Source organism: Thalassophryne amazonica, chromosome 5 (genome assembly GCF_902500255.1).
Source record: "Thalassophryne amazonica chromosome 5, fThaAma1.1, whole genome shotgun sequence".
Taxonomy (NCBI): domain Eukaryota; kingdom Metazoa; phylum Chordata; class Actinopteri; order Batrachoidiformes; family Batrachoididae; genus Thalassophryne; species Thalassophryne amazonica.
Genome location: NC_047107.1, coordinates 123,648,580 through 123,671,416, shown reverse-complemented (window position 1 = coordinate 123,671,416; position 22,837 = coordinate 123,648,580). Strand labels below are relative to the sequence as shown.

Sequence of the window (22,837 nt, the reverse complement as noted above, 5' to 3'; positions counted from 1 at the left end):
TCTACGCCGGGTTTTTGCTCCCCTACGCAGCAGTACGTTGTTTAATTTTTTCAGCATAGAGCACTGGACACTACTACTGACAACGCTACTGTATGTAAAGCTACACAACGCTACTGTACACCAAGCCTCTGCAATTCTACTTGCCAGGGGGAAAAAACCCTTTTATCAGTACAAACCTGGATTGATAAGATTTTATTCATCCCACTGGACTTTGCTGGCAGTGAAGCTTCAAAACCACGGACGAAGAAGAAGAGCCGAGCCAAGCTTCCACGTTCAGAGGACATGTCCATGTACACTTCTCATGGATGGATCGCGCGCGCCATCACACTGCAGCTATGCTTTGACCTCCAAGTTCTCTCAAGATTGTGGCACATTAAATAAAGTACATTAACTCCTGCTCACGGGCCGATCACCAGCGAGAGGACATCTCCATGTCCAGGTTAACTTGTCACGGATGCGTGGCCAGTCAGAGGACATGTCCACCGTCCAGTCCTCATACACGGAACGCGCACTCGATCGCCGGCTGAAGATCCTGAGCACTTTCACCTTCTTAATTTCTATCACGATTGTGGCATGTTAATAAAGTCCATCTGCGTGTCAGTCTGTCGCATCATGGAGCCAAACTTCTCCCCTCTGCGCGCAACTCACTCTTACTCTCTCACACTCTCTCTCTCTGTGTGTGTGTGTGTGTGTAACAATGCAGCTGTGACAAGGCAGCAACTTGTCTCCTGCTGTACATCTAGAAACGTTAAGTGCCATTCATGTACCATTTTGAGAACGAAGCGCATTTCCACAATGCCAAACAAAAAAAAGTAGGGAGGAGTAGACTGTGAGAGGCAGAAAAATAGCGGTGAGGGCTACATATGTGGCAGTAAGCAACTGAAAACAAGACTAGGGTGCAACCATACACAATCACACAACAGCCTACAGAGGGACTACTCCGAAGCTTGGCAATTTCCAGCGTATCCCATACGCATCACAACACAACTGTATGCAAGCCCGGTGTGAAAGGTGCTTTAGGTGAAAGGTGAAGTGCACCCCAGACAGGACTCCAGTCTATCACAGGGACAATACATACAGACCAACAAACTCATTCACACTCTCACTCACAGCCAGACCCACCAATTCAGCTAAGCTGCAAATTGGAGGAAGCCAGAGCACCCGGAGGGAACCCACACGGACATGGGGGGGCATGCAAACTCCACATAGAAAGGTCGGATTCAAACCCAGTACATTGTGAGGCAACAGTGCTAACCACTAAGTCTCCATGCTGCTCGACCATATGCTTATATTTTTTTCTTCAAAAAACAAAAAAGCTCTTGTATGACATCCAACCTGGGTGCTTGTTTTTTCTTCAGATCTTCATAAAAGAGAAATGAACTTAAATTACTGTAATATAAGGCTGCAACGTAAAAATGTGCAAGAGCTGAAAGGGAGCTGTGCTTTCTGCATTGAAAAATACATGTTTTATATATATATGCACATGTGCACAATGTTTTATTTCTGGATTATATTTGTGGAGTACATAAAGACATTTTATTTTGAATCATCTGATGTTGATCCCCCCCAATCATATGAACATTTGATGACTAGACTTATATACAGCAATTTTCTTCCCAACAGAACTGTGGTGTTCCATTAAAATGGAAAAATAAGCATAAAAATGAGCATAAAAATAAAATCACATATCTTCCAGGCAGTTGTCTGCATGGGTGGTTGCGGTTCTGGGGCGTTGTGTATGTTACGGGGCTCGGTACAAGTTTGTGCTCCCAGACTTGACTTCTATTCCAATTTTAATTCACACACAAAACAGTGAGAAGACTTTTAGTAAAAATGTAAAAGACTGGAAACAAAAAGCTGCAAACAAAAAGCACCAGCAGATTTATATGTTACTGCCGTCAACTCACTTTGTGCGGTGTGCAAGTGCAAGCAAAGAGGCATGACTTTTAGAGTAGCAGCAGCAGCAGCATGGTGAAAGCCTGACAGACAGCAAACTGCATTACTGTGCACAAGACAGCTGTTTTTAGCCATACCAGTGGTGCTGAATGTGTATCAGCTGTAAATAAAACATCTGCTGGAACCCTTTATCGTCATTTACAATGCATGTACCCATTTACAGCCAGGTGGATTTGGACAATCCTGATTAAGCGTCTTGTCCAAGGGCTCAGACAGATAGTACAACCAGGGAATCGAACCTCGACTCACATATTGACAGCACAGCTCCTTTTACCAACTTGTCCTTCTCTACTAAAGCCTGGTTCACACGGCAAGATAATTATTCTGATATCAGACCCGATCTTCACCTTCTGACAATCTTAAGGATGCCCCGATTATCATGGTGGCTCTAAAGATAATCTCATCAAATAGTCCTTCCCTGTGTGGTGCGTTAAGCGCACTGCAGTCTGCTCAGAAGGACATCAGAACACTCAACGTGTTGGATTGTCTTGGCCCGATATCGCAGCGTGTGTGGTGTCCCCCAACCACAAGCGAGCAGGCAGCTGGCGTGTGGCCAATCAGAAAGTGAGGTGACAGGTGCACAGAGCAGAATCCAAAATCAAAACGGCTGTTATGGCGCACCAGAAAGTCCGGTAGTCGCACTGTTTTCCCTCCTTTAACCAACGCCTTTATTTCTTTTTGTATGATTTTTTTTCTCTGTTAGAAATAGTCCACAAACTGTCTCCGTTGCATCTTGCTCATCCACTATGTTTGTTTACTCTGAAATCACGCTCAATCTTGAGAGGTTTTGTGAGATTTCCTATCTGACCTGGGAATGTTCGTGTGTAGTGTGTTGCCTTTACCGTGTGGCTGCACACCACACACTGTACCACCAAAACTGGTAGATCTATGATTTTTTTTCATCTCCATGTGTGTGGTCTTGCGGGTACTGGAAACCTACAGAAAATTTGAAAATCCTGCCGTGTGAACCAGGCTAAAGAGTTGGACGCTGTTCCACAGTGTTACTCCAACATTTGGCCAGACCTGTGGATGCCTGAGCCTCTTGATGTTGAGCTCTTACCTGCAGGATTTAGCAAAAAAAAAAAAAAACGAACAACAGAGTCTGTATCTCGTCTCTTTTTCAATTCTAATGTCAAATAGTAGCTTCTTCATCCACCTCTGACAGGGTAATGTGGTCAAACCAACCCACTGGCCTGAGCTCAGGAGGGAGCCTGTACCCACTTCAGGCCAGGTGGGTCTCTTTAACCAGCTTGATAAATGCATAACAAGTAATTCCCTTCAGCTGCTCCCTTGTAGGCACTCAGGGTCGCCACAGCAAATCCGAGGTGGATCTGCACGTTGAATTGGCACAAATTTTTTACACCGGATGCCCTTCCTAACGCAACTCCACATTACATGGAGAAATTTGGCAGGGGTGGGGTTTGAATTGGGAACCTGCCGCACTAAAACGAAGCACACAGCCACTTGGCCACTACCCCTGCAAATGCATACAACCCAACAAAAATGGTATAATTTTCATTTGCTGTCCCCATGAAGGCTTTGTTGGTAGTACCACACTTAAAGGTGATGTGTGCAGTTTATACTCACTATCTTGGCCACTTTGCCACATTTGCGAAGCGACTGCACAGCAAAGGAGTGAGGCACATTGTCCATGGGGATGGCGTTGACCTGAATGACACGATCATTCTCACTAAACACACACACACACACACACACACACGTATAAAGAAAAAACAAAGACAAAATTTAGACACGACAAACACAGCGCCATCGCCTTTTTTTAAAGCTGGTATCTGATCAGTGACAGCTTCAGGAACAACCTGCAGAAGCAATTATTTCACTTTCTGCACCTCCTATTTGAATGTACAGTAAGAGATTAAACAAAATTAATGAAATAAACAATAAATGTGACATTAACTGTTCACACATATGTATACTGAGCATCGTCACATATACAAAGAGATACACTTCCTTCAAACTTCAGGGGGAAGGACAAAGATGCAAGAAAATGCACAAGTGGGCGATAAAAATGAGAAAAAAATGGACTGATAACGCCGACAACACTTTATCCAGAAAGCCACAAAGGGAGAGTTTTCAGTTTGCACAAAGAGCTCAGTCACTGGATTACATCACAGCAATGTCATCCAAAGAGAACTCGTCCATCACAGAGGACTGCATTCAGGGTCCCGACTGACTTACAAGAGTAATCCATCTGCAGGACCTCCCTGAAGCACGTCTGACACAATTATTGACATCTCGCCATTGTCCACGTTTGGGTTGTCACGCCCACCTGAGACAGCAATGCCAAATCCCATTTTGGAGTCCTACAGAAAAAAAAAAGAGATGCCATAATAAACATTTTGAGTAAATTTAATGAAACTGACAACTAGAAGACAAATTATTCCCCCATCTGAGGTGCGCATCCTTGACTGAGCGGGTGTTTTCAAACACTGCCTTTTTGGGGTGGGGAAAAACAGCAGATGAGGGTAGATGAAAAGCTTAAAAAAGAAAGATTATTAGTCATTTTCCTGTGAAAATGTAGCAGTGTAGACCACGCCTGAGAGCAAACCTGCATAAAGGAAGGATGTCCCAATTCCATTTTTTTCTGAGATCCCAACAAGAGAGCTTTAATAATGCATATCTACTGATAGAGTCAAAACTCAATAAGGGGCTGAGGAACTCACCCGCTGCAGAGTGACTGTGTACTGCTCCCAGACCATCTCTTCCATTCCTGAGCTCTGTTAGGGACGAGGCACACAACTGGTTAGAAACCCTGCCTGAAACCAACAGACAATCACGACACATCAGAAGAAACCATTTGTCAGCATTAAGCAACAAGAAAAACAGAAGAAATACTAAGGTGATCGCCAGCCACTAGCCCTAAGCTTCACTAAAAGACCCAGACTTTAGATAAAATTGAGACTGTGGCTCTTCCCCAGTAGGGTGAAGGCTGTCCGGCATCAGCAAGCCAAGGCAGCCCCAGAACGAAAGCCAGTTATCAATAAAACTAAAGCTTTGCTGTCTACAAAATTGCACCAGCCACATATTTAACAAAGTCAGCAGGGCAATTCCAGCAAAAAGGTAACATGGCAGGTGAAATTTCAAAATGTAAATATCACATCAAATACCACTTGGTTATGTCCTTTGGGTACCCAAGTATGAGAAACACTAGGATTTCTACCAGTTCAGCCAACCTTAGGTTTTTGGCTGCATATCTCATTTTTGCCCCAACAAAACAGCAAGTTTCAAGCCCAAAACACAGTTTTTCTTCCTCATTGTATTACACAAGACCTGAGCTTAATACAGAATTTCTAACTATTTTCTGTTAGTATTCTTATTAGAGTATTGAGAACAACATATTAATTTCAAAAGTAAGCCTTGTGTTTTTCAGCCTGGGCGATGAAAATGAGGTAGTCCCTCTAGGTAACGTAACAAAAACATGATGAACTTTTCTCTAGTTTGACAGTGCTGGTAGATATGACAGCCAGATTCCTGCAATCATCTCTTCCACCCTGAATTACTACATTCATGAAACAAAATCAGAAAAATTCCTCATAGCCTTTGGGCATAAGTGTTTCAAAATCTGTAACGCGAGTAACACTGTAACATGAGTAATGTGTAGTGTAACGTAACACTCACTTCATCACTGAACCACTAAGTTACTCAGTCAGCCAACTAGATATTGTTTTAATATATAGGTGGCAGCCAATTAGCTATTGTTTTAACTTTGAGACATAGGTGGGAGGTTGATTTCCCACAATGCAATAGGTGATACATGTCATTTCCTGTATGGTGGGAGAAATTGAATCTGTGTCATGTCATAACAAATTTCAATGCACCAACATCAAACAAACATAGTAGATAAGCTTGAATCTTTGACTGGACTGGGTTGTTTGATGCGAGGATGTTTCGCTTCTAATTGCAGAAGCTTCCTCAGCTAAAATTCTTGCTCTGGTAGTCTGACTTCTGTCTTGACCCTTGTGGAGAAGAACCAACAGAAGCCACAAAAGCTGGAGTTTTAAACCTAACCAGACCCCTCCTACCAAGAGGCAGACTGCTATTGGCTAGTGACTTAACAACTGCTTTAATGAGCACCTATTGTGCTCTAGTTAGCACCCTCCTAATGACAGGGCAGCTGTCCCTCCTAACGATGGGACTGACACCTCTCCTGACGGCTCATCTGACGGCTCTCCGGATGACATGAATGACTCATTACCATGAACAAAAGACTGAAACTGCTTTGACCCGAGTACCCCAGCGTAAACAGGGGACAAAGTGTGTCTCAGACCCCCTCCCCAGTTAAGGCTGGGTTTCAACTGTTTCACATACAATGCCTCCTTCACCCCTCTGTCAAACCATTTCTTCTCTCTGGCTAAGATTTTAACTTCCTTGTCCTCAAACGTGTGGTTAGTGTCTTTAAGGTGGAGAAGAACTGCAGACTGAGGTCCACTGGTGCCCTTTCTGCGGTGCTGGTATAGCCTTTTGTGTAACAGCTGTTTAGTCTCACCTATGTAGTGTTCATTACAGTTTTCATGACATCTGATAGAATACACTACATTGCTCTGTTTGTAACTAGGGATCCTGTCCTTAGGGTGAACTAATTTCTGTCTCAAGATGTTTACAGGTTTAAAGTAAACTGGGATTTTGTGCTGTGTGAAGATCCTCTGTAATTTTTTTTCTACTCCTGCTAAATAAGGGAGTAGGGGAAAATCCCCAAATCCCTTTTCGATTGATGAAGACGTTGTGAAAGAGATACGCAGGGAGTATCAGGAACTCAAAGATACTCCACTGAACTTTCTTGTACAGGACTATTGACGTTGTATTTCCATGGTTAATGGACAAGATTGATCAATGACTGTGGGGTGGTGTTGGGGGGGAGGGCTAATCAACAGTTTTCACAGAGTTACTAATTGCTTACTCGGTAGTCTTCACTTCAAAAACTTAAGGTTTTAATGCACTGCAGTGTTCTTGGTGAACATGTAACGTGAGTAACACGACTTTTATTCTTTAATGTCTATAAAGACAAATGTTAGTCTGTTCCAATTTGTTCTTTTGAAGAGGTTATTAATAAAGGTTTAAACTATAACAGATCATTTTGCTCTGTCCTCTGTAGTTTAACAAGAAGGTGAAAGCAAACTTAAGTTAAAAAAAGCCATGTGATTTTTACGTAACGTGAGTAACGGTGACAAAATGTGCCCAGCAAGGAAAATGAAGAAAGATCTTTCTCTTGTTGTGCTATGTGGATGTAAAGACTGGTGTTTAGTATTCACCATGAAAAAAATACAAATGTTCAGTCCAGTCATAAAAGAGGGAGACACCTTTATTCAAGCATCTGTTGTTTTAAATGTAACGTGAGTAACGCTGGAATTGCCCAGCATGCTAAACGCCTCATCACTACCCAGGGAGGAGAGGGGACCAGAGACTATTCATCAATGCTGACACATCTTTCTGGCAAGGTCAACAGTTCTTCTCTATGTCCATTTTTGTGACCTCTTGAATGCTACATCCTGACATCATTGGCCGCCGGTCGTGAATAACTATGTGACTGTATCTCGTGTCATGTTCCTTTTGTCTGTCTACCCTTCTGCAGCGTCAGCACCCTAAGATGGGGAGGCAATGGCTGGAACTCTGGCCCCAGGAATACATTTAACGTCAGCCAGCATCTGTATCATGACTTTGCTGGTGATAGAATCCCCTATCACTAAAGCCAGGCGTTTTGGCCTGGAGATAGGAGTGGAAGTCACCTGTGGCCTCAAGAACTCACATTAGGCATATCCAAAGGAGCGAAAACCAATTCACAGTTCGCAGTGGCGAGGTGTGATAGGGTACCACAACTGGGCACCAAGCCCTATCTGACTTCCACCACCTAGCCACGTCCTTCACAGCCGGCGTTTCTAGGCTGATGCTAATGGGCTGCTAGCCGGCCCAACACTATCTCGTCTGGAGTGCCCGTAAGATCTATCTCACATGGACTGCGAAGCTGTTCTAACTTATGGACACGGCTCTCTAAATGAGCCACCCTACTTCCACATCACGCAGGATTTATGTAAAGTGTAAAGTAGTGTAGCCAAGTAAAGAGTATAGCCAAGCAAGTGCAAGCTAACCACCAATGATAAGCTAACCACTCCTAAGGGTTCACACAGGAGGTAAATTAATGAGCTAAAATTCACAACAGTTACACTGAAAAAGTGACAGAAGTACAAGACTGGTAGAAACAGTAATAAAAGAAACCGGGGGGGGGGGGGGGGGGATTTAACACAAGAATAAGGGAATAAAGAAACGAACTGTGACGTAGCTTGGTGCCGGCACTGCCGACCGAACGGTCCCCTCTAAAAACTGATCCGTCCTGCCTTCGCTGCGCATGCATCTGAGACCGACTCTCTACACCCAAAGCGATCAAAGGGAATAATGTGATTAGCAACCATCAGATGACAAAGTAAAACCACTTAAATCACTCTAAAGTCAGTTTTAGGCAGAAATGAGTTGATAATCTGTGAATCACTGCCGACGCTCAGAAATGACGCAAGCTCAGTGAAGGCAGGGTGGTTTTGGGGGGGACCGTTCGGTCTTTGACAACAGTGGCAGACCAGTTGGAGATTGGTTGGAACTTTGTTTAAAAGTTTAAACACTGGCAAAATTATGAAGGGGCTGTTACAATGTGGCAGAATAACACCATGCTAAACTATGAGAAAAGGCATTTAACATAATTAAACAACACTGGAAATGAAACTGTTGAATCCAGTCAGTTTGGATTGAGATTAAAAATACACAGGCAAGAAATTTTACAAAACATTCCCGATGATAATCAAGCCAATTATTTTATAAAAATTTTTTTATGAAAACTTAATCCTGAGAAATCCTGATTTGCTTCCTTGGGTTAGTCATCTTAACTTAACAACAAAAGCAAATAGGGTACACTTCAGATAAGGATATAAGTGACAGAATGCTTATTTTAGGGTCTTCTCCTTTCTCTGCCCCTGGCCAACACAGAGTCTCTACATCTGAGTGGGCCCCGGACTGTGGCTCCTAGTGGTTGGATTGAGGTCTAACTGTAAGTAGGATGGTTAAATGCAGAGGACAAATTTCATTGTATGTATGTATTATACAGTAGTGTTCAGAATAATGTACTGCTATGTGACTAAAAAGATGAATCCAGTTTTGAGTATATTTCTTATTGTTACATGGGAAACAAGGTACCAGTAGATTCAGTAGATTCTCACAAATCCAACAAGACCAAGCATTCATGATATGCACACTCTTAAGGCTATGAAATTGGGCTATTAGTAAAAAAAAAAAAAAAGTAGAAAAGGGAGTGTTCACAATAATAGTAGTGTGGCATTCAGTCAGTGAGTTCATCAATTTTGTGGAACAAACAGTCGTGAATCAGGTGTCCCATATTTAAGGATGAAGCCAGCCCCTGTTGAACATGCTTTTCTCTTGAAAGCCTGAGGAAAATGGGACGTTCAAGACATTGTTCAGAAGAACAGCGTAGTTTGATTAAAAAGTTGATGGAGAGGGGGAAAACTTATACGCAGGGGCAAAAAATAAGCTGTCATTCTACAATGATCTCCAATGCTTTAAAATGGACCAAAAAAAAGACGCGTGGAAGAAAACGGAAAACAACCATCAAAATGGATAGAAGAATAACCAGAATGGCAAAGGCTCACCCGTTGATCAGTTCCAGGATGATCAAAGACAGTCGGAGTTACCTGAAGTGCTGTGACAGTTAGAAGACGCCTGTGTGAAGCTAATGTTATTTGCAAGACTCCCCCGCAAAGTCCCTCTGTAAATAAATGACGTGCAGAAGAGGTTACCAATTTGCCAAAGAACACATCAACTGGCTTAAAGAGAAATGGAGGAATATTTGTGGACTGGTGAGAGCAAAATTGTTCTTTTTGGGTCCAAGGGCTACCGACAGTTTGTGAAACGACCCCCAAACTCTGAATTCAAGCCACAGTTCACAGTGAATGCAGTGAAGCATGGTGGTGCAAGCATCATGATATGGGCATGTTTCTCCTACTATGGTGTTGGGACTATATATCACATACCAGGTATCGTGAATTAGTTTGGATATGTCAAAATACTTGAAGAGGTCATGTTGCCTTATGCTGAAGAGGACATGCCACTGAAATGGGTGTTTCAACAAGACAATGACCCCAAGCACATTAGTAAATGAGCAAAATCTTGGTTCCAAACCAACAAAATTAATGCCTCGCAGATGTGAAGAAATCATGAAAAACTGTGGTTATACAACTAAATACTAGTTTAGTGATTCACAGGATTGCTAAAAAAGCAGTTTGAACATAATAGTTTTGAGTTTGTAGCGTCAACAGCAGATGCTACTATTATTGTGAACACCCCCTTTTCTACTTTTTTTTTTTTTACTAATAGTCCAATTTCATAGCCTTAAGAGTGTGCATATCATGAATGCTTGGTCTTGTTGGATTTGTGAGAATCTACTGAATCTACTGGTACCTTGTTTCCCATGTAACAATAAGAAATATACTCAAAACCTGGATTACTCTTTTTAGTTACATAGCACTACTATTATTCTGAACACTACTGTATATATGTACATTGACAATAAAGACCCTATTCTATTCAAGAAGAATGTTTGTTTTATCACAATACATTCGCTTATCTGATTAACTCTCTCCAATACATTTTTTTGTTTTTGCCATTTATCTTGTGAAAAATTAACCCGTGATTTCAAGATCAAATCAATATCAACTGCAATGAAGGTAACAAAACATTTCCCCCGATATATAAAAGGGGTCGAAATACATTTTTTAACCTACTTGCACTGGTGCTAGTAACAAAAAAGTTACTAGCACCAAAAAAAAGTTACTTGCACAACCAAAAGTCAGTCTTATAACAACCTTAAAACTCCTCCTCTGATGTGTCAGACTCTTCCTCTCTGGGGAGAATTCGCCGCTGCCTGCTCTCCCCTCAGTTTTTCTTTTTCACGTGTGCTGCGCGTGAACGAATCATCCGTGAAGATTATTTTTATTTATTAACTACACAGATGTATAATAAAACAAATGGTGACTGGTTTATAACACAATTATGACAGAGTTTCAGGGGAGAAAGAGCGAGGAACTACGGAGCCCTGGAAGTGTCATCGCAAAATGTTTTGCATGTGGAGAGAATGTGCGCATGTTTTATTATATTGTGCGTTTGTTTTATGATATTGTGCGCACATTTTAAGAATTGTTTGAGTAAAACAAGGGCACGATCTACTTAAATGTGGCCACAATTTGTCAGTCAGGGTGTATCATTATGGTTTGGGCACACAAGGACAGAGAACTCCAGCTGCCCAGCATGGCATCATCTGGAGTTTAAGCACATTAAAATGGATGCTGAGGTCGAAGCGTCATGAGGATGACAATTTAGGTCATATTATGAAGTTCATTTTGAACGAAAGAAAAATGTGCGCATGTTTTATTCATTCAAGGGCTCAATTAAAGGAAAGTAAGTGGCCATTCGCATGGCCGCCATGTCCATAACTCTCATTTGGCTATTCGCACGCAGGCAAGACTCTGGTGGTAAAACTTGGAACTACTTGTATAAACAACATACTGCATTAAATGAGAGTTATGGACACAGCCGCCGTTCGAATAGTGTTGGCCTTTTGCCACTAGAGTCTTGCCGTGCGAATACTGAAATGAGAGTTACGGACACGGCCGAATAATAATAAAAAAAAATAAAAAAAATCAAAATCGAAAAATATTGAAGGAGTTATTACATCTTGAATGCAGTATGTTTGTTTATACAAGTAGTTCCAAGTTTTTTGCCACCAGAGTCTTGCCGTGCAAATAGTGAAATGAGAGTTATGGACATGGCCAAAAAAAAAAAAAAAAAAAATCATGAAAATCGAAAAATATTAAAGAAGTTATGACATCTCGAATGCAGATGTTTGTTTATACAAGTAGTTCCAAGTTTTGCCACCAGAGTCTTGCCGTGCGAATAGCCAAATGAGAGTTATGGACACGGCCGCTGTGTGAATAGCCACAGCCTAAAGGAAAATGTGTGCACCTTTTATTAATTCGAGGGCTCAATTAAAGGAAAACATGTGCATGGATTATCACAGCCAGGAAAATGTGCGGACATTTTATTAATTTAAGAGCACGTTTTATTAATTTGTGTATTCAATTAAAGGAAAACGTGCGCACAAATTATCATGGTCAGAAAAAAGTATCACTTTAAGTGACCTCTCCCGGGTTCCGTAAAGGAACCGCAGCGACAACCACTTTTTTTTTTTTCCATGTGCATGAGTGAACTAATCATCCGTGAATAATTTATTAACTACACAGATGTATAATAAAACAAATGGTGACTGGTTTACAACACAATGATGACAGAGTTTGAGGGGTAGAGAGAGAGAGGAACTGCAGCCAGCCAGTTTTTTTTTTTCTTTTCTTTGTTTACATGTGCGCGCGCGAACACAACAAATAGCACAGCAACTCGATCCATGTGTCTGAATCATAAAACGCAGGGAAGATGAAGACAACACTGGAAATTGTTTTTTCCCTTATTGGTTCATTTTACTTGTGCTTATTTGATAAAACTTGGATAAAGTTACTTGCACCAGTGCAAGTGCAGTATAAAATTACGTGCACCGCTCAATAATACGTGCACAAACTAGCACATGCACGTACTATTTCGAGCCCTGTATAACAAACAAAACCACAAGCATGACCTTTCTCAGCTTCCATACTTTCTGTTCGTTTCTTTTTTGTGACTAAAACATAGCTATGCATCTTCAATTAAAAAACAAACAAACAAAAAAACAACCACACCACAGCAGCCACCCGATTCTCACTGAAAAACATTATCGCCCGCTAGGACAAATGCATGTCTACGCATTAAACAAAACACGACTCAGCACATGTAGCTGCATTGAAAACACACAGATTGTTAGGAAATTGGGGCAAATTGGTGGAAAGGAGCCTGACCCAGATTGATTCTCACACACACACACACACACACACACACACACACACACCACACACACACACACACACACACACATACACACACACACACCACACACACACACACACACACACACAGAACTAACCTCTGAACAAGCAGCCAACATCATGTCAATACATGCACCACCATGTTTCTACCCGTCTCACTGTCCGCTTGGAGCCGAATTTTAATTGGTCAACTCTTCCAGCACACACTGACCCTCATCGCCTTTCCTCATTACTGCTCATGCTGCCACACGCACGCACACATGCCCGCACACTAATGATTGTCCTGTGACATGACATAACCAGGCAGCTGTGCTCGGCTTCAGTGAGATTTCTCTTTTACTAAACCTAATAAAGGTGTCCTTCACCGACTGACCTCCACCGGGGGTTGGTGTTACGCAACATTTTGTGGAAACCAAACAAACCTGATTGACACAAACCCCGTGGACAAGAAACTGTCTATGGGGACAATCAAGTACAGTAACACTGTAGTCAGCACACTAGTTACTGTGGGCAGGTGCCAAGTCCTGCTGGAAGAGGAAATCAGCATGACCATAAGGCTCATCAGCAGATGGAAGCATGAAGTCTTCTACAGTCACCTGGTGGAGGGGCTGGGTTGACATGATAAACACAGTTTACAGCACCAGCAGATGACATGGTGCCAAATACTCACTGACTGTGGAAACTTCACACTGACCTTCAAACAACTTGGATTTTGTGCCTGTCCACTTCTTCTCCAGACTCTGGGACCTTGATTTCCAAATGAAATGCTAAATTTATGTTCATGTGACAAAAGGACTTTTGGACTACTGAGCTACAGCTTTAACACAAACCCAAATGATGGGCCACAGACCTGCTCCATGTTTAATAACAGAATTTAAGAAGAGGGGAAAAAATGATTCCACACTATACCCATATGTTAGCATATGGAAGGCAAATTACTTCACAGAATTTGCCCATTTTATCTCAGCAGGCAGATCGTTGTATAAAACAGGTGCACGATAAGAGAACGCTCTGTAGCCTGCTGACTTCTTTTTATTCTTAGGGACACATAGCAATCCTGCATCTTGAGAATGCAGAGCTAGGGCTGGTACATAGGCTTTAATTAGGTCAGCTAGTTAGGGAGATGCTAGTCCCTGAATAATTTTATAAGTTAGCAATAAAATCTTGAAACTAGACCTCACAGAGACATGGAAGCCAATGAAGCAAGGACAAGATTGGGGTAATGTGGCCTAACTTCCTACACTAGAAGTCTTTCAGAAAGAGCTGTAACTAGGTTTAAGGATTGATTCCTTCTTTATGTTCTCTAATGCCATACCAACACAGTGCAGAGTAGCTACCTAAACTCTGTGAGTAGATAGATTATCTCTTCAATAGTTTTACATCCTCATTGAAGACAACTTTGGATGCTGTAGTTCCTCTGAAAAATAGAGCCTTAAATCAGAAGTGCCTGACTCCGTGGTACAACTCAAACTCGCAGCTTAAAGCAGATACCTGTACGTTGGAGAGGAAATGGCGTCTCACTAATTTAGAAGATCTTCACTTAGCCTGGAAAAAGAGTCTGTTGCTCTATAAAAAAGCCCTCCGTAAAGCTAGGACATTTTACTACTCATTACTAATTGAAGAAAATAAGAATAACCCCAGGTTTCTTTTCAGCACTGTAGCCAGGCTGACAAAGAGTCAGAGCTCTATTGAACTGAGTATTCCTTTAACTTTAACTAGTAATGACTTCATGACTTTCTTTGCTAATAAAATTTTAACTATTAGAGAAAAATTACTCATAACCATCCCAAAGACATATCGTTATCTTTGGCTGCTTTCAGTGATGCCGGTATTTGGTTAGACTCTTTCTCTCCGATTGTTCTGTCCGAGTTATTTTCATTAGTTACTTCCTCCAAACCATCAACATGTCTATTAGACCCCATTCCTACCAGGCTGCTCAAGGAAGCCCTACATTAATTAATGCTTCAATCTTAAATATGATCAATCTATCTTTATTAGTTGGCTATGTACCACAGGCTTTTAAGGTGGCAGTAATTAAACCATTACTTAAAAAGCCATCACTTGACCCAGCTATCTTAGCTAATTATAGGCCAATCTCCAACCTTCCTTTTCTCTCAAAATTCTTGAAAGGGTAGTTGTAAAACAGCTAACTGATCATCTACAGAGGAATGGTCTATTTGAAGAGTTTCAGTCAGGTTTTAGAATTCATCAAGTACAGAAACAGCATTAGTGAAGGTTACAATGATCTTCTTATGGCCTCAGACAGTGGACTCATCTCTGTGCTTGTTCTGTTAGACCTCAGTGCTGCTTTTGATACTGTTGACCATAAAAGTTTATTACAGAGATTAGAGCATGCCATAGGTATTAAAGGCACTGCGCTGCGGTGGTTTGAATCATATTTATTTAATAGATTACAATATGTTTAAATGGGGAACTCTTCACAGACTAAGGTTAATTATGGAGTTCCACAAGGTTCTGTGCTAGGACCAATTTTATTCACTTTATACATGTTTCCCTTAGGCAGTATTATTAGACAGCATTGCTTAAATTTTCATTGTTACGCAGATGATACCCAGCTTTATCTATCCATGAAGCCAGAGGACACACACCAATTAGCTAAACTGCAGGATTGTCTTACAGACATAAAGACATGGATGACCTCTAATTTCCTGCTTTTAAACTCAGATAAAACTGAAGTTATTGTACTTGGCCCCACAAATCTTAGAAACATGGTGTCTAACCAGATCCTTACTATGGATGGCATTGCCTGACCTCTAGTAATACTGTGAGAAATCTTGGAGTCATTTTTGATCAGGATATGTCATTCAATGCACATATTAAACAAATATGTAGGACTGCTTTTTTGCATTTGCGCAATATCTCTAAAATTAGAAAGGTCTTGTCTCAGAGTGATGCTGAAAAACTAATTCATGCATTATTTCCTCTAGGCTGGACTATTGTAATTCATTATTATCAGGTTGTCCTAAAAGTTCCCTGAAAAGCCTTCAGTTAATTCAAAATGCTGCAGCTAGAGTACTGACAGGAACTAGAAGGAGAGAGCATATCTCACCCATATGGCCTCTCTTCATTGGCTTCCTGTTAATTCTAGAATAGAATTTAAAATTCTTCTTCTACTTATAAGGTTTTGAATAATCAGGTCCCATCTTATCTTAGGGACCTCATAGTACCATATCACCCCAATAGAGCGCTTCGCTCTCAGACTGCAGGCTTACTTGTAGTTCCTAGGGTTTGTAAGAGTAGAATGGGAGGCATAGTCTTCAGCTTTCAGGCTCCTCTCCTGTGGAACCAGCTCCCAATTCGGATCAGGGAGACAGACACCCTCTCTACTTTTAAGATTAGGCTTAAAACTTTCCTTTTTGCTAAAGCTTATAGTTAGGGCTGGATCAGGTGACCCTGAACCATCCCTTAGTTATGCTGCTATAGACTTAGACTGCTGGGGGGTTCCATGATGCACTGAGTGTTTTTCTCTTTTTTGCTCTGTATGCACCACTCTGCATTTAATCATTAGTGATTGATCTCTGCTCCCCTCCACAGCATGTCTTTTTCCTGGTTCTCTCCCTCAGCCCAACCAGTCCCAGCAGAAGACTGCCCCTCCCTGAGCCTGGTTCTGCTGGAGGTTTCTTCCTGTTAAAAGGGAGTTTTTCCTTCCCACTGTCGCCAAGTGCTTGTCACAGGGGGTCGTTTTGACCAGTGGGGTTTTTCTGTAATTATTGTATGGCCTTGCCTTACAATATAAAGCGCCTTGGGGCAACTGTTTGTTGTGATTTGTGTATATAAATAAATTGATTTGATTTTTGATTTAACTTCCTGCTTCTCGTTGAGGTTCTAGCAGAGGTGTTTTGAACCAGGTGGACCTCTAATGCTGGACTGCAGTAAACCAGACGACACTGCAATAGCCCCATCTAGAAGAGACAAAGGCATGAATCGAATCTCTGTGTGAAGGACAGGTGAATAACAGGTGGCACCATCATGTCCAATAGGCTCATGAGCACTGAATTTAAGCAATCTTTAAGGCTGATCATGTCCAGAAAGTGACGCTAAGATATCAGGCCGTCCGGCTCCAAGTTCATTTGTGGTTGAGGAGTTGATGTGACGCTAAGACGATACACACATATCTCAACCTAGTGGGCAGGGCAGTGAAACTGTAAACTTAATCAATGAGTGATCTGAAACCACTGACGTAAGAGAAATGATAACACCTGAGAAGGCAATACCATGAGCGTGGACTGAACCACTAATGTGGGTAAAACCCCGAGCACTTTGCTGAAAACCTAGTATCAATAATGTCCACAAATTATTTGCAAAGGGGGTCAGAAGGCTTATTTACGTGAATATTGAAGTCACCAACAATCAAATGTTTCAGCATGAGTTGCCAAATCTGAGATATCTGGGTCATTTTCTTTAATAATTCATCAGTTTAAGATATTTTAAGCCTCTGAGTTATGAGGAATTAGGGTGGAGTCGCTTTGAGTGACAGGTCGTGTATGCCAGTGAGCATTGTCCATTGTAGCTATTGAAGACTGCTGGCAGAGTGCTACACTACATGAGCTTAAAACAGCAGTTACATACGCTTCCATTCATCATTTAGGAATTACAGCCTTCTTTTATACACAGTCCCTCCACTGTCAGAAGCCATAAATAATTAAAAGGAAAGGATCATTTTCATAGGGGGGGGGGGGGGGGGGGGGGGGGGGGGGGTAGACAAATCAGGGAATGGATATACAGATATTTCCAATGTGTCGGACTTTATTTAAATAAATCATTAAGAAACAAATAATATGGTGCTGTACTGTAAATTTGTCTGGATTAAGCAGAAACATAAAACTGAGTGAGAAAGAGAAAAAAAAAAAGACAAGTGAGGGAAGCCAGGAAACCCAGTCAACTCTGGAGGTGTTACAGGCTTCTGTGGCTTGACTGCAGAAACTGGGAAAAGCACAACTTTTGACTGTTTCACCACCAGTCACAGCTTCATGGTAGAGTAACACAGAAAAGATCAAATCTAGATCTTCATTTGCCTTCTGGCAAACTGTAGCTGAATGTTTTTTTTTAATAAATGAAGCTGTATAACTGTCCAGTTATGGTTTTTTAAATTGTGGTATTTAATGGTGGTTTGGAAACAAAGAGTGAAATACTTCAACGTTTCAGGATGTGAAACTTCATTTGATAGTTGATAGAGATCACTGACATCTACTGGCCAAATCACAGACAGATACGCTATGACAAACTGGAGGCCACATAGAACAATTTCTGTGGACATGTAACAGCAAACAATGTTAAAGTCATTATTGGCTAAACAGACTGATAACTGGACAGAATGAAAGAATTCCAAAAACAACAAGCAGATCTCCAGTGTTTGTCCAATGGAAACGTGGCATTCAAACTTAACTGTCAATGCCTTTCGTAAGATGAGTTGTGGGTGTGGTAAAATCTTAGGCTTGATCCATTTTACTTTCTCACAGAGAGTGAGATAATTCTGACACACTCATAGTTTCCACAGTGTTGCCAATATACCAAATAATCAATAAATGGACCAAGCTACATTTTCTTTTGTTTTTTTGGACTCTACTTGCTTATGAGACCAACAAATGTGGCTACAGTAATAGAATGCATGTAGAAAGCACCTGCTGGCTGGGTTTTGTCTGAGTTCCTGCTGCTAAACAAGTCCTAGTGTTCACTCGGGGTACATTAAAACACAAAACAGGAGGGCAAACAGCAGACAAACACACACCAATTTCTCAAAACAGCCATTCTAAATAAATAAACCATAAATAAAAGCAGGCCAAAAAAAATTAGTCTTTGGTCTGTGAACCTGGATTCAAAGCAATTTTTCTCCAAATCAAATTCCTTCATCCTTGCTGACACCATTATTCCACAAAAGCAGACAAAAGTTATTCTGTTCACGCACAGACAAACATTTTTTAAGCTCATTTTCATAAATCAGCTGTCACCAACAGTCAATCATCCATTAATTCATACAGCACAGGAACACAGGCTCCTCCACTGAAGTTCCTGCTACCATCACATTCATGAATAACAATTGTGTGCTGCTTGGAACATCTTTATAAACCTTTGTTTCAGCACCGTTCTCCAACAGCTACATGCTTGCAGCGAGTCGTCCACTTACAGGTTAATGTGAAAAGATTGCTCTGCTTCATCAGGAACGTGAGTGTATGACAGGAGAAATGTCAATCTGAGTAATGCTACACACAAAAGTAACATCTAAAATGTCTATCAAAATACCAAAAACTCACTTTGCAGTGTGTCACCTGAATCAAATGTGATGAATACAGCCTTGTATTTAAGTGTTTATCTCTGGTAATGAAATGTCAAATGAGCGGACTTTTTCTAAATAAATAAAGAATGATGAAAATATTGATGTACTGTGTTTATTTTGGTGCCATGTGCCCTGAAAAGTTAAGTCATAAACATGGGGAATTTAGCCTGATTTCACCTGCTGGCGAAAAACACTCAGAAATCTGAACCTGTCAGAAAGGTGGACTTCGATGACATCATGTGAGGCAACGGCCATTTAGAGCATTATCAACCGAATGAGAAAGCAGAAGTTTTTGTAAATCTGTATTTTTGGGGGGGGGGACTTTGACAGTGAATACGTCTAAATGGTGAACAGGTGTTTGGGGAGAATACAGCAGCAGCATTCGTAATGTTTATTTGATGGACAGTTTTCTCAAGATAAGATTTTGAGGAGGAAAGTGGGAGCTTTTTTTGTGTGTGTTAAAATGCCTCTCGGACAGACTGCAGAAATAAAGCTGAGCACAGCGTGAGAATGGTCTTCAAAAAACCAATCTAACCACGGTTTCTATCATTTCCATTTGTGTGGTCAGGAGAACTCTAACAAAGCCTGTTTCCTCTCCTGAAAGCATGGAACTGGCATTGCTTGAGTTTTGTGCCATGGTGTTGCACCATGCTAAGCTAAGATGCTACACACGGGACCTGGCGAGTCTTGCCGAGGAGCCGCATCAGTGATCATGGAAAGTTGACGAGAACGTGACAGTGATCACGTTAACAGGAGAGCAGTAATGTGGGCCGGCTTCCAGCCATTTGTGTTATCAGTGTGTGTACTGTGCTAAGCTAAACTAAGCTAAGCTACTGGGAGCCAGCGAGTCTGTTGGAGGGATTTTACTGTACCAGTGCCGCACAGCTGAACAATAATTGTGCATGGCTCAGGGTCATTATTATTTTTTTTTATTGTTCAGCCTTACTGAGACTAATGCAATGTTTTTTATTTTTCTGTTTTTTTTTTCTGAATATACCACAGGTTACAAAGAAGCCGCAGAAGTTGGAAGAAATTATTTAAAATCTGGTATATAATTATATAAGTGTTGACTCGAGTGAGATATGCACGTTATATAATAATTCTGATTCTCAAACCACTTTTTATTCCAAAAACTATCTTTTCTTTAGTAGTATCTTTGTCGTTTACAATCTGCACACATACAATCAGCACAGGTGCCCCTCAGGGGTGTGTTCTCATCACTGCTCACTGCACAACAACTGCAGCTTAGGGAACACCTCTGTTAAACACCTGAAGTTTGAGGACGACACAATATCACTGGACTCATCCAGGATGGTGATGAGGCTGCATACAGACAGGAGATGGAACAGTTGGCCCTCTGGTGTGGTCAGAACAACCTGGACCTGAACCCGCTCAAGACTACAGAGATAATAGTAGACGTCAAGAGGAACTCACCATCACCATCACCCCCCCCGTCCCAAACAACACTGCATCTACTGTGGACACTTTTCAGTTCCTGGAATCCACCATCTCCCAATCTGAAGTGGACCTCCATAGACTCCATCAGGAGGAAACAGGCACACCAGAGGACTTCCTCAGACAGCTCAGGAGGTTCAATCTCCCCCAAGAACTGCTCATCATCTTCTACACATCCATCATACAGTCTGTCCTGTACATCTCCATCTCTGTTTGGTCTGTCAGAGCCAGCCTGCCCTCCATCCAGGACTTATACTGGTTCAGGACATTTGTAGCATGGAGGAAATCCCACCTAATCCACCGCATGCGTTTGACATTTTAACTCGTTTCTTCTCCTCACTCGAGTAATCGCGCCTCATTTGGTGTATTCCCCTGCCCCAATATCAGCACATTTGCCGTATCCACAAAGTTTTCAGTCATAGTGTAATGTAGTGCATGCACTGAGCGGCTCGATTAGCAGCAGTCTTAGCCCATACACAGCCGGCATATCCATTCAAACAAGGAACTGCACTACCTTATTACAGTCCAATGACTTCACATGTACTTATCCAACTCCGACATCTCACGAAAGTTTCACAAACACTTTACAATCTCTCACCCACGTCGCTTGGATCTTGTTTAGCTTCCTCAGGTAACGCGCCTTCCTTGCGATGTCCGCGTTTCTTTTAATCAAGATGGTCATTTACGTAAACATTGGTCCCACAAAGTTTTCGTCCTTGTTTCAGCAACATGTTTTTGTGTTTTCTGTTTGTAAAGAGCAGTATGATTGACAGCTTGTCTCTTTGATTTCTGCACGGAAGGGGGTGGCACCCTTCGACACTATTTTTCTCAATGGAGATTTCCTTACTATCAAAAAAGCGCAGCACTTGTTGCTCTAGGGAGATTAAATCCACGTCAGAGGGATCTTTACTCGATGCCCCAGCTGTGACTCTGGCGTAGGATCTGTGCCGTGTTTCCAGCCCGCTAATGATAACATCATTGATGCGGGGAGTACTGCTCAAGATCTGCCATTCTGGTCTCCAGCATTTTTTTTTTGTATCCTTTTCTTCATTTTGCTTTTTTAACTCGCAAATCTCTCCCATTAAGTTCATAATGGTGCTCTGTTGTTTTGCAATTTTGCAATTTCCTCAGACAGAAAGTTTAGGGACTGTTTGATTTCAAACATTTCCAATGCTCTCTCCTCATCTGTCCCCACACGCCTCTTGGCAGCCATATTGCCTTCCCTTTTTACTCTTAAGATTGAGCAATCAGCAAAGTAACTAATAGTTACGTTGCTGAGTACTAAATCTTAAAAATAACCAAGTTAGATTATGAGTTACTTTATTAATTACATTCAGCAGCTGCCGACAAGTTGTCCGCAGCTGCTAATGAAGTAACTGTAAAGTAACTGTAAAATATAACTGTATAAAGTAACTAGTGAAGTAACTTTTCAAAGTTACTTTGCCAGCACTGGATATCAGAGAGTTTAAAATTTGCAATACTGAGATATATGTCAAAAAGACAGATTCCTGGCGTTCATCAACCCTTATGATGGAAAAAATGTAACTGAAGCTTTATAGTTTACAGTTGAAACATGAACATAAGTAGCTATAAATATAACCAACAACCAACCAACATATGTTACGCTGTTGTCACATGTTACTTTGCTCAGCATTTACATAAAACAGACTAGTCTATTTTGGCTCCGCCTGGCAAGTGGCATAGCAACAACTTATCTCTTGTCACTGTCAAACACGCACTCGGATTGAAAATGAATGACAGCTAGTCACTATGTCTCTGTCTATTGTAGGTAAATGTGATCAAGGGGTGATGGGCATCCCAACCATGCCTGGCAGGATGATAAACAATGTTGTCAGAGTGCCCTCTGTTGGAAAAAAAAATAAGTAATGACTACATTTCCAACAGCCACAATGTTTTTCTCCCTAGTTTATTCTGTAAAATTTTCATATCAGCAAAAATGCCGATAATAGTATCTTGGTGAACGGCTGGTATCTGCAGATATTATCAATCAGTATATACGTATCAGTTGGGCTCCAATGTCCAAACACCTGTGGTGAAGTTCTAATTTATTTTAAGATAAATTTTTGAATTGCATTCCTAAACTCAATCTCAGTTTGTGAATCCAAAATTTAGTAGCTTCCAATCCAGT

General features: G+C 41.3%; 1 protein-coding gene across 3 annotated transcripts in view; it reads right to left on the bottom strand.

Annotated features, from left to right (window-relative positions):
* LOC117511251 (tight junction protein ZO-2-like) overlaps positions 1–22,837 on the bottom strand; it is a 182,620-nt gene that overhangs the window by 85,880 nt on the left and 73,903 nt on the right. For 2 of the 3 annotated variants that reach the window (XM_034171257.1, XM_034171255.1), the window contains exons 2-4: positions 4,641–4,694; positions 4,156–4,280; positions 3,544–3,646 (exon numbers count right to left, since the gene is read on the bottom strand). In XM_034171257.1, the coding sequence (XP_034027148.1) occupies positions 3,544–3,646; positions 4,156–4,280; positions 4,641–4,685 (273 nt within the window). In that variant the 5' untranslated portion in view covers positions 4,686–4,694. The remainder of the gene's footprint in view (positions 1–3,543; positions 3,647–4,155; positions 4,281–4,640; positions 4,695–22,837) is intronic. The other variant, XM_034171256.1, reaches the window with a different exon arrangement.